This window comes from Pituophis catenifer, unplaced genomic scaffold, assembly GCF_029215685.1.
Source record: "Pituophis catenifer annectens isolate HBS135680 unplaced genomic scaffold, rPitCat1.0.hap2 SCAF_2, whole genome shotgun sequence".
Lineage (NCBI taxonomy): Eukaryota > Metazoa > Chordata > Lepidosauria > Squamata > Colubridae > Pituophis > Pituophis catenifer.
In genome coordinates, this window is record NW_027256882.1 from 45,594,276 (window position 1) to 45,609,585 (window position 15,310).

Genomic DNA, 15,310 nt, shown 5'->3' on the forward strand with positions numbered 1-15,310 from the left:
CTGGTCTTAAAAAAGATTATTGGAAGGAGACAGGACTATGTGTACACTACCTCTGACTTTCTGAAGGAAAAGGAGGATACAATTCTAATCAATTTCCTCTTCTTACCTGAATTGGAGTTTCTACCACTGTTTCAGCTCCACCATCAAAAAGGCTCAACTTCCTTCTATTCTTCCCTGTGAGGGAGACAGAAGTTTAAACTGCATAATTCATAATGTAGGAGGTGGTGTTCTATAGAAGAGAAGACATACAGAAGATGAGACAGCTGAGATCTCTCTGCAGAATGGGAGAGCCCTGTATTACCTGTGATAGTGTCTTGATTTGGATCATCCTGAGAGATCCTCGTGTAAAACATTTTGAGAGATGAATCTGATGGATGTCCCCTTCCCTCAGGATCTCTGATCTCCATCATGAAGGACTTGAAAAAGTAGGCAGGAAACAAGAAGAGGAATAAATGGACAATACATATCGAGAATTGGATTCTTCTTTTTAGAACACCATTCCGAAGCCCCAGAAATCCATCAGTGAGGTTGGTAAGAAGGAAAGGAATGACTATCACAAATAAAACAACAATGTCCTACATGAATTATTTCCACATAGAATAAATGCCAAAGAATTCTGGTAGGCAAGGGTTAAGAGATCAAAAATACTGTTTATTAGATTTAGCCAATTTGAGTTCCCAAATGAAGGTTTCTCACCTGCCAGTCAATGCTCTCCTTCTTCTCCTCCGCCTGGCTCAGGAGGAAGCCTTCCACCAGGGCCACCGCCTGGGAGCTGGTCTCTGCTCCACACTCCCGCACCCAGCTCTCCATCTGCAGGGGCAGAAGGGCCAAGAACTGCTCCAGAACAACCAGGTCCAGCATCTGCGCTTTTGTGTGCTTTTCTGGTCTCAGCCATCGACTACAAAAGGAATGGAGCTGGCTGCAAAGTCCTCGGGGACCCTCATCCTCCTTGTATTGGAAGCTCCTGAAGTTCCAAGGCTGAATTTTTGAAAGGGTGGTTTTCTCCTCCAGGATCTTCTGCCCAGTTCTTGCACAGATCTCCCCATAGCTCCCAGGCTGGACACCAGAAGGGCCTTTTCCAATTTCCTCACTCGCTAAAGATTGGCTTTTCATTCTTTCTCTGTCCTGTAGTGCACCTCCAAAGGGGTCCAGGGAATCTTGTGGATCTCCAAACACCTTTCTATTCATAGTACCATTCCTGTAGCTACAGGTCAAGCAAGTCTTTCAGCCATCTCTGTCCAATTTTTTGCCTCCAGCAGAGGGTGTTACAAATGGATTCCCCAATTTCTATGGTATATCTGAGATTAATGAGAAAGCGGTGGATTTAACTGTGAAGAACCCACATTCCAAAATGAAAGAAGTATTTTTCTGAGCTAGTACAGGACTACAGTGGCATTGAGCACTTAATCCCTGTGCATGAATCTGTGTTTGGTACAAACTTTGAGACTACACAAAAATACCCAGAATACAAACAGGCTAAGCAACCGTTCACATGAGACACCGGGGTTGGGGATGTCCTGGTTCACTAACCCTCCTAAGAGAAATTGAACTCCGGAGGATCCAACCCTATTTTAGTCTCCTCCAGCACAGAAGGAGAAGGCGGGCACCGTCTCCTCCAGTTCCTCCCTTGCAACCATGTTCTTCTTTCCTGCTCCATTTTTGCCCTCCAAGCTCTCCCCATCTCCGACCTCGGAGCTTTCTCCAGGCTATGGGGGGTGAAGGATTCCCCAGGACCCTCCCTCCTCTCTGGGGATTTGTTCCTGAGCACCGCTTCCCTTTGCCTGCCACTTGCGTGGAGAGGGGCGGCAGGGGAACATGGGATCCGGGATCTCCCACACCAGGACTCAAGAGATTGAACCTGCATGGGGACTTGGCTTCTGCCCCTTCCTTCTCTAGCACGAGCAGCTCTGCACCGCACCCCACCCCAACCCCCCACATTGCACGCGGAGACACATACAGACAGACAGACAGACAGACACAGACACAGACACAGATACACTCACACCCGCCACTTACCCACTTAAACCCCCAGAGAAGCTCAAAGGGTGCAAAAGAGACGGAGTGTCGCGTCAGATCCAGTGAGGTCACTTCCCTCTCATTCTCCTATGCTAAATCACCTCTGGCGTTCGCCCTCCGGTGGCCGAATGGTGAATCGCACGGCGTCCGCTTCTCTTTTCTGAGGGACTCACCTGGTGGATTCTGTGTGCAAGGAAGGTTCTTATGCAAGTGATGGAAACGGTGCATTTTCCATCGGAGCCCAGGAGGAAGGAGGCTGTCGTTTCCTTCCTGATAAAGAATCCGATTTCTTCTGACAGTGCCACACCCATGTGCAGCCTTCCACTTTTAGGAAGGGTTCTATAGAAAGCTTCATCCCTTCATAGAGGGGGCAAAAGAACAGACAAGAAGTACCATTCTTCTTACTCAAGAGATTCAAAATACAGACTCCAGAGTAACATACTTGGAAGGGACCTCGGAGGTCTTACACCATCGCAGACAAATGCCTGTCAAATCTCTTCTTGAAAACCTGCCAGGATGGGGCACCCATAACTTCTGGAGACAAATTGTTCCACTAGTTAATTGTTCTGTCAGGAAATTTCTCCTCATTCTAGGCTGGATATCTCTCTGATAGATTTTCATCCATTCCTTTTTATCCAGCCAGAGGTTCGTTGGAGAATAGGTTGAATTCATCTTCTCTGTGACAGCTCCTCATCCCTTTTCTTCATTAGAGTAGATCTGCCCAATTCCTGCAACTTCTCTTCATATGTTTTAGCCTCCTGTCCCCTAATCATCTTTGTTGTTCTTCTCTGCACTCTTTCTAGAGTTTCAACATCTTTTTCGTATCATGGTGACCGTAACTAGATGCAGTGTTCCAAATGTAGTCTTAGCAGTGCAGGAGATAGCTGGACTAACACTTTATGTGATCTTGATACTATCCCTCTATTGATGCATCCTAGGACTGCATTGGCTCTTTTAGCAGCTGCAGCACACTGCTGGCTCATATTTAAATAATTGTCTATAGGGCTCTTAGATCTCTCTTCTGTTGAGCCAGATACACCTATTATGTCCTAGTGTATTTGTTTTTTCTTACCTACCCTGTTTCCCCGAAAATAAGACATCCCCTGGTAATAAGCCCAATCGGGCTTTTGAGCACGTGCTAAAATACGCCCCCCCTGAAAATAAGCCCTCCCCAAAAATATTTAAACGTATGCACAGCCGGTATCCATTTCCTCTGATTTCCTCCATGTGTCCCAAAATAATGACGTCCCCGAAAATAAGGCCAAGCGCTTATTTCGAGGTTCAAAAAATATAAGACAGGGTCTTATTTTCGGGGAAACACGGTAAGCGTAAAACCTTACTTTTCTCATCAATGAACTGCAATTTATTGGACAGAGACCAGTATTTCAGTCTGTCAAGAACCTTCTGGATCTTGAGCCTATCTTCTAAAGATATTGGCTATTCCCCTAGCCTGGTATTGTACGCAAATTCGATATATTCCCTTTTATCCGCTTATCTAAATTATTAGGTATTTCTAAGATTTCTTTATTCCACAAGTTAATATACTGCTCAAAAAAATAAAGGGAACACAAGCAGAAGACATCTGAGATCTGAATGAATGAAATAGCCTTATTAAATACTTTGTTCTTTACATACAGTAGTTTATACACTGCTGAAACAACTAAAGGAAACACAAAATTACTGTATGTACCCAACAAAGTATTTAATAACACTATTTCATTCATTCAGATCCCGGATGTCTTCTGCTTGTGTTCCCTTTATTTGTTTGAGCAGTGTATATATCTGCAGCAACTAAGCTGTTTTGAGGCCGAGCCTTTGGCTCAATTACTATACGGCACACAATTTAGACCCAATCCCCTTATGTCCCATAGGAACTTCAAGTTTTTGGTCCAATCTAAAATTTTAAGGGCAATTTTCCAAGTCCCTCATTGTGTTTCTAATGCTTCACTATATACTGGAATGTTGAAGATGGAAACTAGAATATGGGAAACTATTATTCTAGTGATTGAATCTGATACTTGTCTCTATAGATCCCTATAACTAGCGATCTATATTAGAGATTAGAAGACAGAAACAGTTTAGAAGGAGCTTTCTCCCAAAGTTTACCCTCAATTGCTTACTGTCATTTGGTGATGAACATGGACAGTTACACTTAATTAATGCCTGTTTGAAATAGACCATCAAATGGATGCTGGTAATAACACTCAGTTTCCCGTGGCAGATAGCAGGACATACACACTGAGTATGACAATCGGGTGTCAATCTGTCCCACCAACTCTTGGCTTGCCTGTGTTGCCCGTGTTTCCGAGAAAATAAGTCCTAATGCATCTTTGGGGGTGGGGGGCAAAACTATAAGACCAGGTCTTATTTTCAGGGAAACACAGTAATTATTAACATTATTCATTAGCTGTAAACCATTTAATGCTCTGCAAGAGTTTTCCTCATTTATTTTGGTTGGGGCCAGGGGTGAAATCTAATTTTTTTTTGCTACCAGTTCTGTGGGCGTGGCTTAATTAGTGGGCGTGGCTTGGTGGTAAGGTGACTGGGAGGGCGTGGCTTGGTGGTCAGATGGGCGTGGCCAAGTCAATGTCACTTCTTTGCCTTTTTTAAACTACAAAACACAACACAACACAACTGGCTCACCCACAATATAAAAGCAGCTGTGCTAGACCCAAAATGGCCCCTGCAACAAGCAGGAACCTCACAGAGCCACAAAAAGCCCAAAAAACCAACTTTCACACTTTACACACACACAACACAACACAACACAACAGGCTCACCCACAATGTAAAAGCAGCTGTGCTAGACCCAAAATGGCCCCTGCAATAAGCAGGAACCTCACACAGCCACAAAAAGCCCAAAAGACCAACTTTCACACTTTACACACACAAAATTCCACATACAGCTTTGTGAGATTTTGTGTGATTGTGTAGTTAGAGTGAAACACTACAGAAACACACGAAATCTCAGAAAGCTGCACAAATATTATTTTTATTTATTTTTATTTTGATATAAAAGCAGCTAAATTTAAAACTTCCTAAACTTTAAATGGCTAGGTCTAAAAAAACAACAACTAAAGAAAACCCCAATTAACTATTTTTTTAAAGCTCCCAAAGGGGGAAAAAACTAACTCAATTGAACAGGGGTCTCCAACCTTGGCAACTTTAAGACTTGTAGACTTCAACTCCCTGCCTGCTTGATTGCAGGCAGGGAGATTCAGTTGCTTGCGCAGGGATTAAAGCAAGGCGTTGCGACCAGCAGCTAAGGTAAGCAAGCTGAGGGGGGGGAAGGGAAAGGATTTTTGCTACCGATTAGCAGGCAGAGCCATTTAAAAGGAAAAAAGTTTTTTTTCTTTTACATGGCTCTGGCGATCCAAGCTGAGTTGCCTGATTAGCAGGCAACTCAGCTGGGATCTCAGAGCTTGGCTGGTCAGAGCCATTTAAAAGAAAAAAAAAGGCTCTGATGATCGCGCGGCTCAGCTGGGCATGGGGAACGGGGACAGTGACTTTTGCTACCGGTTCTCCGAACTGCCCGCCGCCATCGCTACCTACTCGCCCGAGCCGGTCCGAACCGGGAGCATTTCACCCCTGGTTGGGGCTTATATACCACACCAAGTTTGCACAAGCACCGCACTGTAGATTCCAGGTGACCAGATACAGTACTTTGTAGAGAACGGAAATATCCAGACTCCCTACTTAATTGTCTTAGCAGATTTTAACAGAGCCACCTCACTCACGAGTTGTTCATATATATGCAGTATTGTGTCATTAGAGGCAACAACATATTGGATCACTCCTATTCCACATTAAAAGGTGATTACTGCTCTTTCCCTTGTGCAGCTATGGGCAGTAACTCAAAACTGCAAAGCTTATAGTAAGAATAGTGAAGAGATGGACTGAGGAGGCCAAGTTAGAGCTACACGCTTGCTTTGATTGCACAGATTGGAGTATTCTTGAAGCTGCTTCAGTGGGCTTGGATGAATTTACTGACACTGTGACATCATGTATTAGCTTTTCTGAGGACATTTGTATGCCTACCAAGAGCTTGTGCATGCATAACAACAATCATCTTTGGTTTACGACAAAGCCCAAGCAGCTTTGTCGTGCCAAAGAGGAAGCCTACAGGAAAGGAGATAGGATCCCATATAATCAGGCCAGGAACTATTGACAAGGTAGGAAAGAGAAGCTACTCTGAACAGCTGAAAAATCAGTTCTCAGCTAATGAACCTGCAAATGCATGGAAAACCCTGAAGAACAGCAGATCTCCCTGCCTTACAGAAGAGGATCATCAACTGGCAGATGACCTGAATGTGTTCTATTGTAAGTTTGAGAGGAGATCACTGTTTTCTACTGTTACCTATTCGAAGTAGTTCTAAAAATAGTTGATTACAGTTCTCTGATTCTTAATAAACTTCAGTGACTTCATGTCCAATATAAAGCATACCAACTAAATAATCTTTAAGCAATGTTGGAATGAAATACTAAAGTTCTTAAAAAATTATATAGCAATTTCATTAAATAATTACAATAAATAATGTAGCCTTTTCAATAAATAAACAATAACTGATCTCACATTTTCAATAAATAATCAAAAAGCCTAAAATGGCTAAAATTACTTCACTTCAAAACAAAAGACTGAACTTTGCCATTGCCGTTCCAGGCCATAAATCAGATGAAAGTGATAACTCAGATGAAGTCTCATCCTGAAGGCAATAAAAGTCTTTAATTGCAGTTCATCAATGGAGTGTATTGGACTTAACAGCATTCAACCTGGCAATTAACATGTAATGTACTCATCCAAAGTAAAAGGCAAAATAGAAAGAAAAAACCCAAGTTACACATGAAAGTTAAAATTTAATAGCAGAAGCAGCACCTTTAAAAATGCAGATAGTAGCCACTCATGGGCTACTGACAACCCTCCTGAGGGAGCTGCACTGGCTCCCAATGGTCTTTCGGGTGCGATTCAAGGTGTTGGTTTCCACCTTTAAAGCGCTCCATCGCATAGGACCCGGGTACCTTAGAGACTGACTTCTGCCACCAACAGCCTCCCACCGGCCAGTTCGCTCCCAGAGAGGATCTCCTCAGGGTGCCATCAGCCAAGTTATGTCAGCTGGCGACACCCAGGGGGAGGGCCTTCTCTGTGGGAGCCCCAGCCCTGTGGAATGAACTGCGTAAGATCTCCGACCTCTGTGTATTTCGCTGTGCCCTCAAGACCCTGCTGTTCCGCCAGGCCGGGCTATCAATGTAATGATTTTTAAATTGGGTGTTTTAAATTTTGGGGTTTTATATCTGAGCCGAAATTATTTAATAATTTTAATTATTTTTAACCGATATCTGTCTTTGTGCTTTTAATAGGCTGTACACCGCCCTGAGTCCTCCAGGAGAAGGGCGGTATAGAAATAAAATTTATTTATTTATTTATTTATTTATGGGGAGCAGAAGTTTATTTCTAAAAAAAATAAATATATACATAAATACATGCAAAAATTCATCATTCATGATTAAAATGAAAACATGCACATTGTTTTCATTTAAATTAATATATCCATCTCTCTCTGGGGCTGCCAGTTGGAAGGGCCAAAAACAGCTTCCTTTCTGAGTTCAGTCGATGAAATAGGAAAATCCATAGATTTAACCTGCTAAATTAGCATATTCTCACTGAAATCTCTCTCTGTTTTGGAAACTGGCTCCACATCTCTATGGATTCTTTTATGGGAAGTAAGTATACTGGGTTGGCTGAAGCACTTTCCACAATCCATGCATTTAAAAGGCTTTTCTCCTGTGTGTGTCCTTTTATGGGAAATAAGATTACTGTATTCACTAAAGCACCTTCCACATTCCACACATTTATATGGTTTCTCCCCTGTATGGATCCTTTTATGGGAGGTAAGGTTACTGCGTTGACTGAAAACCCTTCCACAATCCATGCATTTAAATGGCTTCTCTCCTGTGTGGGTCCTTTTATGGGAAATAAGATTACTGTGTTCACTGAAGCCCTTTCCACACTCCATGCATTTATATGGCTTCTCCCCTGTGTGGATCCTTTTGTGGGAAGTAAGATGACTGTTGCAACTAAAGCCCTTTCCACAATCCATGCATTTATATGGCTTCTCCCCTGTGTGGATCCTTTTATGGGAAGTAAGATTACTGGGCTTGCTGAAGCCTTTTCCACACTCCAAGCATTTAAATGGCTTCTCCCCTGTGTGGATCCTTTTATGGGAAGTAAGACTACTGGGGTTGCTGAAGCCCTTTCCACACTCCATGCATTTATATGGCTTTTCCTCTGTGTGGATCCTTTTATGAATAGTAAGAGTCTTGTTTTCACCCAAGCTTTTTCCATGCTCAAGGGATTTATTCGGCTTCTCTTCCATATGAATACTTTTATGTGATGTAAGTGACCCATTTTCTTGAGAAAGTGTGAAAGTCCAATTGTATTGTTTTCCATTGTCTTTGTATATACAATCTTGTCCTTTGGCTTGGGTCAGATACTGTCCGTTTACATCTAATGTATCTTTAGATAGTCTTATACCTTTCCCAATATATTTTTTCTTCATTTTTCTTGGTTGCTCAAGAAACTGCGTCTGAGCCTCAATGGAAGATGAGCTTTCCTTATTCCAATTATTTGACTGATTTCTCTCCTCCCTCTGGAATTTCATTTGCATTTCAGGCTTCTCCATTACGTCTCCATATCTGAACACTTGGAATGATTCCCGCCCAGACTCTTTATGGTCCTGCCCATTATCACCTTCAAAAGGGAACAGCAATAAACGATAACAAGATTAGGGAAAAGATCAATCTGTCAGAATTTATATCAATTGAGTTCTGATGTTTGCCAGATTCTAGTATATTGCATGTTTGCATGCTTACAATGGCATTTCAGAAATAATAATTTCTATATACATGTACCATAACTCTGAAAATAGCAAAACATTTTTGGTTATAATAATAACTAGCTGAATATCCGTGCTCCGCTACGAAACTATGTGATTGGGCTTGATAAATAAACACTTAAGAGTTTGAAAATTAATGAGTAATTATGATTGGCCTCTCCTCTCCCCTTCTCTCCCTCAGGCTATCCCCACAGAAGCCTCTCCTCTCTATCCCCTTCTCTCCCTCAGGCTGGCCCCATAGATCCTCTCCTCTCCTCTCCTCTCCCTCAGGCTTGCCCCATAGAAGCTTCTCCTATCCTATCCTCTTCTCTCCCTCAGGTTTTCTTGCCCCTTTTCTCCATGACACTTGCCACACAGAAACCTGTCCTATGCTATCCCATTCTCTCCAGAGTTATTTTCAAGTTGGGAGTTGGAGTAGAACATCTAACTAATTTGCATCAGAGCGTGTTATAATACTATAGGAAATACTAATGCTCTGATGGTCATTTTGAAAAATCCATTCTTAGAGAGCACCTAAAAGCCAAGACGTGGCAAATTTCACGTTTGTAGGCTTTACGGTTCTGGAGATTTTATGATTAATGGAAGAGTGGTTTTCTCTTTTATATATATAGATTAATAATAATCAGAAACAAAATTTCTTCCTGAACTCTCCAATTGGACAAAAGGAAACACCCTTACCAAGAGAAGCCACGTTGCTGTAATTTTCCAACATGACTTCCCAATGCAGAACTTTTTGGTCAGGATCCAGTTCAGACCATTCCTCCTCAGAGAAATACACAGCCACCTCCTCGAAGGAGACAAGGCCCTCCTGACAGAGAAAGAGAGTACGCAGAAAGTCCTATTGTTTATAAATTCCCAAAGCAAAGCTATGCACTAAGCTAAATGGCTCCATCCACCATTAAAAGACATCTGGAGAGAATCAACTGACAGATGGGCCTCGGAAACCCCACATATTAATGATTCCAACCCTTCTTGTTTCCAGAAGGAAATGTGTGTATCTCTGTGTGTGGAGGATTTTATGTGGCATTTAGTAAATGGCTCATGGTATACCAAGAAGCTGCAGTCCTGTCTATGCTCAACCCCTTCATGAAAGTGCTGGGAGAACTCAGCTAGGGATTTGGCTTCTGCTTCTTCTTGGATTGTAGGGAAGTTGCTTCTAGTCTGAGATACAAACTGAATGGAAGTTGAAGATAACAAAACAGAAGAAATTTCCCGAGGACGACATTTTTAGCTTTTGCAAAGCTGGAATGTTTGGCCTTCAAATTCAGGCACAAATCAAGACATTAGAATTTACTTTATAAGCCAAAAGTGCCTTGATTATTTGGTCTTTCAGAACAATTTTTACATTGAGAATTTTCTATTAACTCGCATTGGATTTTAATAGTGTTATCTATTAATCTGCTCCACTTAGTTTTCTCATCACTAGTTGTAAATAAAACATTTTAAAATAATTGTAATTTGCCAGTGTGAATATTCTGAGCATTTTTGCATAGATGCAAGTCAAAGAATTACAAAAAGAATGAGCATCTTGATGGATTATTTGAAAAGGTGTTACAATAATTACATAATTACAATTATCGTAAAAATAATTGGCAACAAGTAGCATTTTTTTAATGTACTGGTCTTAAAAAAGATTATTGGAAGGAGACAGGACTATGTGTACACTACCCCTGACTTTCTGAAGGAAAAGGAGGATACAATTCTAATCAATTTCCTCTTCTTACCTGAATTGGAGTTTCTACCACTGTTTCAGCTCCACCATCAAAAAGGCTCAACTTCCTTCTATTCTTCCCTGTGAGGGAGACAGAAGTTTAAACTGCATAATTCATAATGTAGGAGGTGGTGTTCTATAGAAGAGAAGATATACAGAAGATGAGACAGCTGAGATCTCTCTGCAGAATGGGAGAGCCCTGTATTACCTGTGATAGTGTCTTGATTTGGATCATCCTGAGAGATCCTCGTGTAAAACATTTTGAGAGATGAATCAGATGGATGTCCCCTTCCCTCAGGATCTCTGATCTCCATCATGAAGGACTTGAAAAAGTAGGCAGGAAACAAGAAGAGGAATAAATGGACAATACATATCGAGAATTGGATTCTTCTTTTTAGAACACCATTCCGAAGCCCCAGAAATCCATCAGTGAGGTTGGTAAGAAGGAAAGGAATGACTATCACAAATAAAACAACAATGTCCTACATGAATTATTTCCACATAGAATAAATGCCAAAGAATTCTGGTAGGCAAGGGTTAAGAGATCAAAAATACTGTTTATTAGATTTAGCCAATTTGAGTTCCCAAATGAAGGTTTCTCACCTGCCAGTCAATGCTCTCCTTCTTCTCCTCCGCCTGGCTCAGGAGGAAGCCTTCCACCAGGGCCACCGCCTGGGAGCTGGTCTCTGCTCCACACTCCCGCACCCAGCTCTCCATCTGCAGGGGCAGAAGGGCCAAGAACTGCTCCAGAACAACCAGGTCCAGCATCTGCGCTTTTGTGTGCTTTTCTGGTCTCAGCCATCGACTACAAAAGGAATGGAGCCGGCTGCAAAGTCCTCGGGGACCCTCATCCTCCTTGTATTGGAAGCTCCTGAAGGTCCAAGGCTGAATTTTTGAAAGGGTGGTTTTCTCCTCCAGGATCTTCTGCCCAGTTCTTGCACAGATCTCCCCATAGCTCCCAGGCTGGACACCAGAAGGGCCTTTTCCAATTTCCTCACTCGCTAAAGATTGGCTTTTCATTCTTTCTCTGTCCTGTAGTGCACCTCCAAAGGGGTCCAGGGAATCTTGTGGATCTCCAAACACCTTTCTATTCATAGTACCATTCCTGTAGCTACAGGTCAAGCAAGTCTTTCAGCCATCTCTGTCCAATTTTTTGCCTCCAGCAGAGGGTGTTACAAATGGATTCCCCAATTTCTATGGTATATCTGAGATTAATGAGAAAGCGGTGGATTTAACTGTGAAGAACCCACATTCCAAAATGAAAGAAGTATTTTTCTGAGCTAGTACAGGATTACAGTGGCATTGAGCACTTAATCCCTGTGCATGAATCTGAGTTTGGTACAAACTTTGAGACTTCACAAAAATACCCAGAATACAAACAGGCTAAGCAACCGTTCACATGAGACACCGGGGTTGGGGATGTCCTGGTTCACTCACCCTCCTAAGAGAAATTAAACTCCGGAGGATCCAACCCTATTTTAGTCTCCTCCAGCACAGAAGGAGAAGGAGGGCACCATCTCCTCCAGTTCCTCCCTTGCAACCATGTTCTTCTTTCCTGCTCCATTTTTGCCCTCCAAGCTCTCCCCATCTCCGACCTCGGAGCTTTCTCCAGGCTATGGGGGGTGAAGGATTCCCCAGGACCCTCCCTCCTCTCTGGGGATTTGTTCCTGGGGCAACGCGGCTCGTCCTGAGCACCGCTTCCCTCTGCCTGCCACTTGCGTGGAGAGGGGCGGCAGGGGAACATGGGATCCAGGATCTCCCTCCCGCAGGACTCAGAAGATTGAACCTGCATGGGGACTTGGCTTCTGCCCCTTCCTTCTCTAGCACGAGCAGCTCTGCACCCCACCCCACCCCGACCCCCCACATTGCACGCGGAGACACATACACACACATACATACACACACACACACACACACACTCACACCCGCCACTTACCCACTTAAACCCCCAGAGAAGCTCAAAGGGTGCAAAAGAGACGGAGTGTCGCGTCAGATCCAGTGAGGTCACTTCCCTCTCATTCTCCTATGCTAAATCACCTCTGGCGTTCGCCCTCCGGTGGCCGAATGGTGAATCGCACGGCGTCCGCTTCTCTTTTCTGAGGGACTCACCTGGTGGATTCTGTGTGCAAGGAAGGTTCTTATGCAAGTGATGGAAACGGTGCATTTTCCATCGGAGCCCAGGAGGAAGGAGGCTGTCGTTTCCTTCCTGATAAAGAATCCGATTTCTTCTGACAGTGCCACACCCATGTGCAGCCTTCCACTTTTAGGAAGGGTTCTATAGAAAGCTTCATCCCTTCATAGAGGGGGCAAAAGAACAGACAAGAAGTACCATTCTTCTTACTCAAGAGATTCAAAATACAGACTCCAGAGTAACATACTTGGAAGGGACCTCGGAGGTCTTACACCATCGCAGACAAATGCCTGACAAATCTCTTCTTGAAAACCTGCCAGGATGGGGCACCCATAACTTCTGGAGACAAATTGTTCCACTAGTTAATTGTTCTGTCAGGAAATTTCTCCTCATTCTAGGCTGGATATCTCTCTGATAGATTTTCATCCATTCCTTTTTATCCCATCAGAGGATCTTTGGAGAATAGGTTGAATTCATCTTCTCTGTGACAGCCCCTCATCCCTTTTCTTCATTAGAGTAGATCTGCCCAATTCCTGCAACTTCTCTTCATATGTTTTAGCCTCCTGTCCCCTAATCATCTTTGTTGTTCTTCTCTGCACTCTTTCTAGAGTTTCAACATCTTTTTCGTATCATGGTGACCGTAACTAGATGCAGTGTTCCAAATGTAGTCTTAGCAGTGCAGGAGAAAGCTGGACTAACACTTTATGTGATCTTGATACTATCCCTCTATTGATGCATCCTAGGACTGCATTGGCTCTTTTAGCAGCTGCAGCACACTGCTGGCTCATATTTAAGTAATTATCTATAGGACTCTTAGATCTCTCTTCTGTTGAGCCAGATACACCTATTATGTGCTACTATATTTGTTTTTTCTTACCTACCCTGTTTCCCCGAAAATAAGACATCCCCTGGTAATAAGCCCAATTGGGCTTTTGAGCACGTGCTAAAATACGCCCCCCCTGAAAATAAGCCCTCCCCAAAAATATTTAAATACATGCGCAGCCAGTACCCATTTCCTCTGATTTCCTCCATGTGTCCCATAATAATAACACGTCCCCAAAAATAAGGCCAAGCGCTTGTTTCAGGGTTTTAAAAAATATAAGAGGGTCTTATTTTTGGGGAAACACGGTAAGCGTAACACCTTACTTTTCTCATCAATGAACTGCAATTTATTGGACAGAGACCAGTATTTCAGTCTGTCAAGAACCTTCTGGATCTTGAGCCTATCTTCTAAAGATATTGTTTATTCCCCTAGCCTGGTGTTGTACGCAAATTCGATATGTTCCCTTTTATCCCCTCATCTAAATTATTAGGTATTTCTAAGATCTCTTTATTCCACAAGTTAATATACTGCTCAAAAAAATAAAGGGAACACAAGCAGAAGACATCTGAGATCTGAATGAATGAAATAGCCTTATTAAATACTTTGTTCTTTACATACAGTAGTTTATACACTGCAGCAACTAAGCTGTTTTGAGGCCGAGCCTTTGGCTCAATTACTATACGGCACACAATTTAGACCCAATTCCCTTATGTGCCATAGGAACTTCAAGTTTTTGGTCCAATCTAAAATTTTAAGGGCAATTTTCCAAGTCCCTCATTGTGTTTCTAATGCTTCACTATATACTGGAATGTTGAAGATGGAAACTAGAATATGGGAAACTATTATTCTAGTGATTGAATCTGATACTTGTCTCTATAGATCCCTATAACTAGCGATCTATATTAGAGATTAGAAGACAAAAACAGTTAAGAAGGAGCTTTCTCCCAAAGTTTACCCTCAATTGCTTACTGTCATTTGGTGATGAACATGGACAGTTACACTTAATTAATGCCTGTTTGAAATAGACCATCAAATGGATGCTGGTAATAACACTCAGTTTCCCGTGGCAGATAGCAGGACATACACACTGAGTATGACAATCGGGTGTCAATCTGTCCCACCAACTCTTGGCTTGCCTGTGTTGCCCGTGTTTCCGAGAAAATAAGTCCTAATGCATCTTTGGGGGTGGGGGGCAAAACTATAAGACCAGGTCTTATTTTCAGGGAAACACAGTAATTATTAACATTATTCATTAGCTGTAAACCATTTAATGCTCTGCAAGAGTTTTCCTCATTTATTTTGGTTGGGGCCAGGGGTGAAATCTAATTTTTTTTGCTACCAGTTCTGTGGGCGTGGCTTAATTAGTGGGCGTGGCTTGGTGGTAAGGTGACCGGGAGGGCGTGGCTTGGTGGTCAGATGGGCGTGGCCAAGTCAATGTCACTTCTTTGCCTTTTTTTAAACTACAAAACACAACACAATACAACTGGCTCACCCACAATATAAAAGCAGCTGTGCTAGACCCAAAATGGCCCCTGCAATAAGCAGGAACCTCACAGAGCCACAAAAAGCCCAAAAAACCAACTTTCACACTTCACACACACAAAATTCCACATACAGCTTTGTGAGATTTTGTGTGATTGTGTAGTTAGAGTGAAACACTGCAGAAACACACTAAATCTCAGAAAGCTGCACAAATATTATTTTTATTTATTTTTATTTTGATATAAAAGCAGCTAAATT

The 15,310-nt window shown here is 42.6% G+C and overlaps 1 protein-coding gene across 1 annotated transcript in view; it reads right to left on the reverse strand.

Annotated features, from left to right (window-relative positions):
- Nucleotides 1-15,310, reverse strand: part of LOC139312190 (zinc finger protein 91-like) — a 162,523-nt gene that overhangs the window by 88,673 nt on the left and 58,540 nt on the right. The window contains exon 6 of the mRNA XM_070936779.1: nt 7,016-8,296. Coding sequence (XP_070792880.1) covers nt 7,655-8,296 — 642 coding nt within the window. The 3' untranslated portion in view covers nt 7,016-7,654. Of the gene's footprint in view, nt 8,297-15,310 lie in introns of the transcript that reaches the window.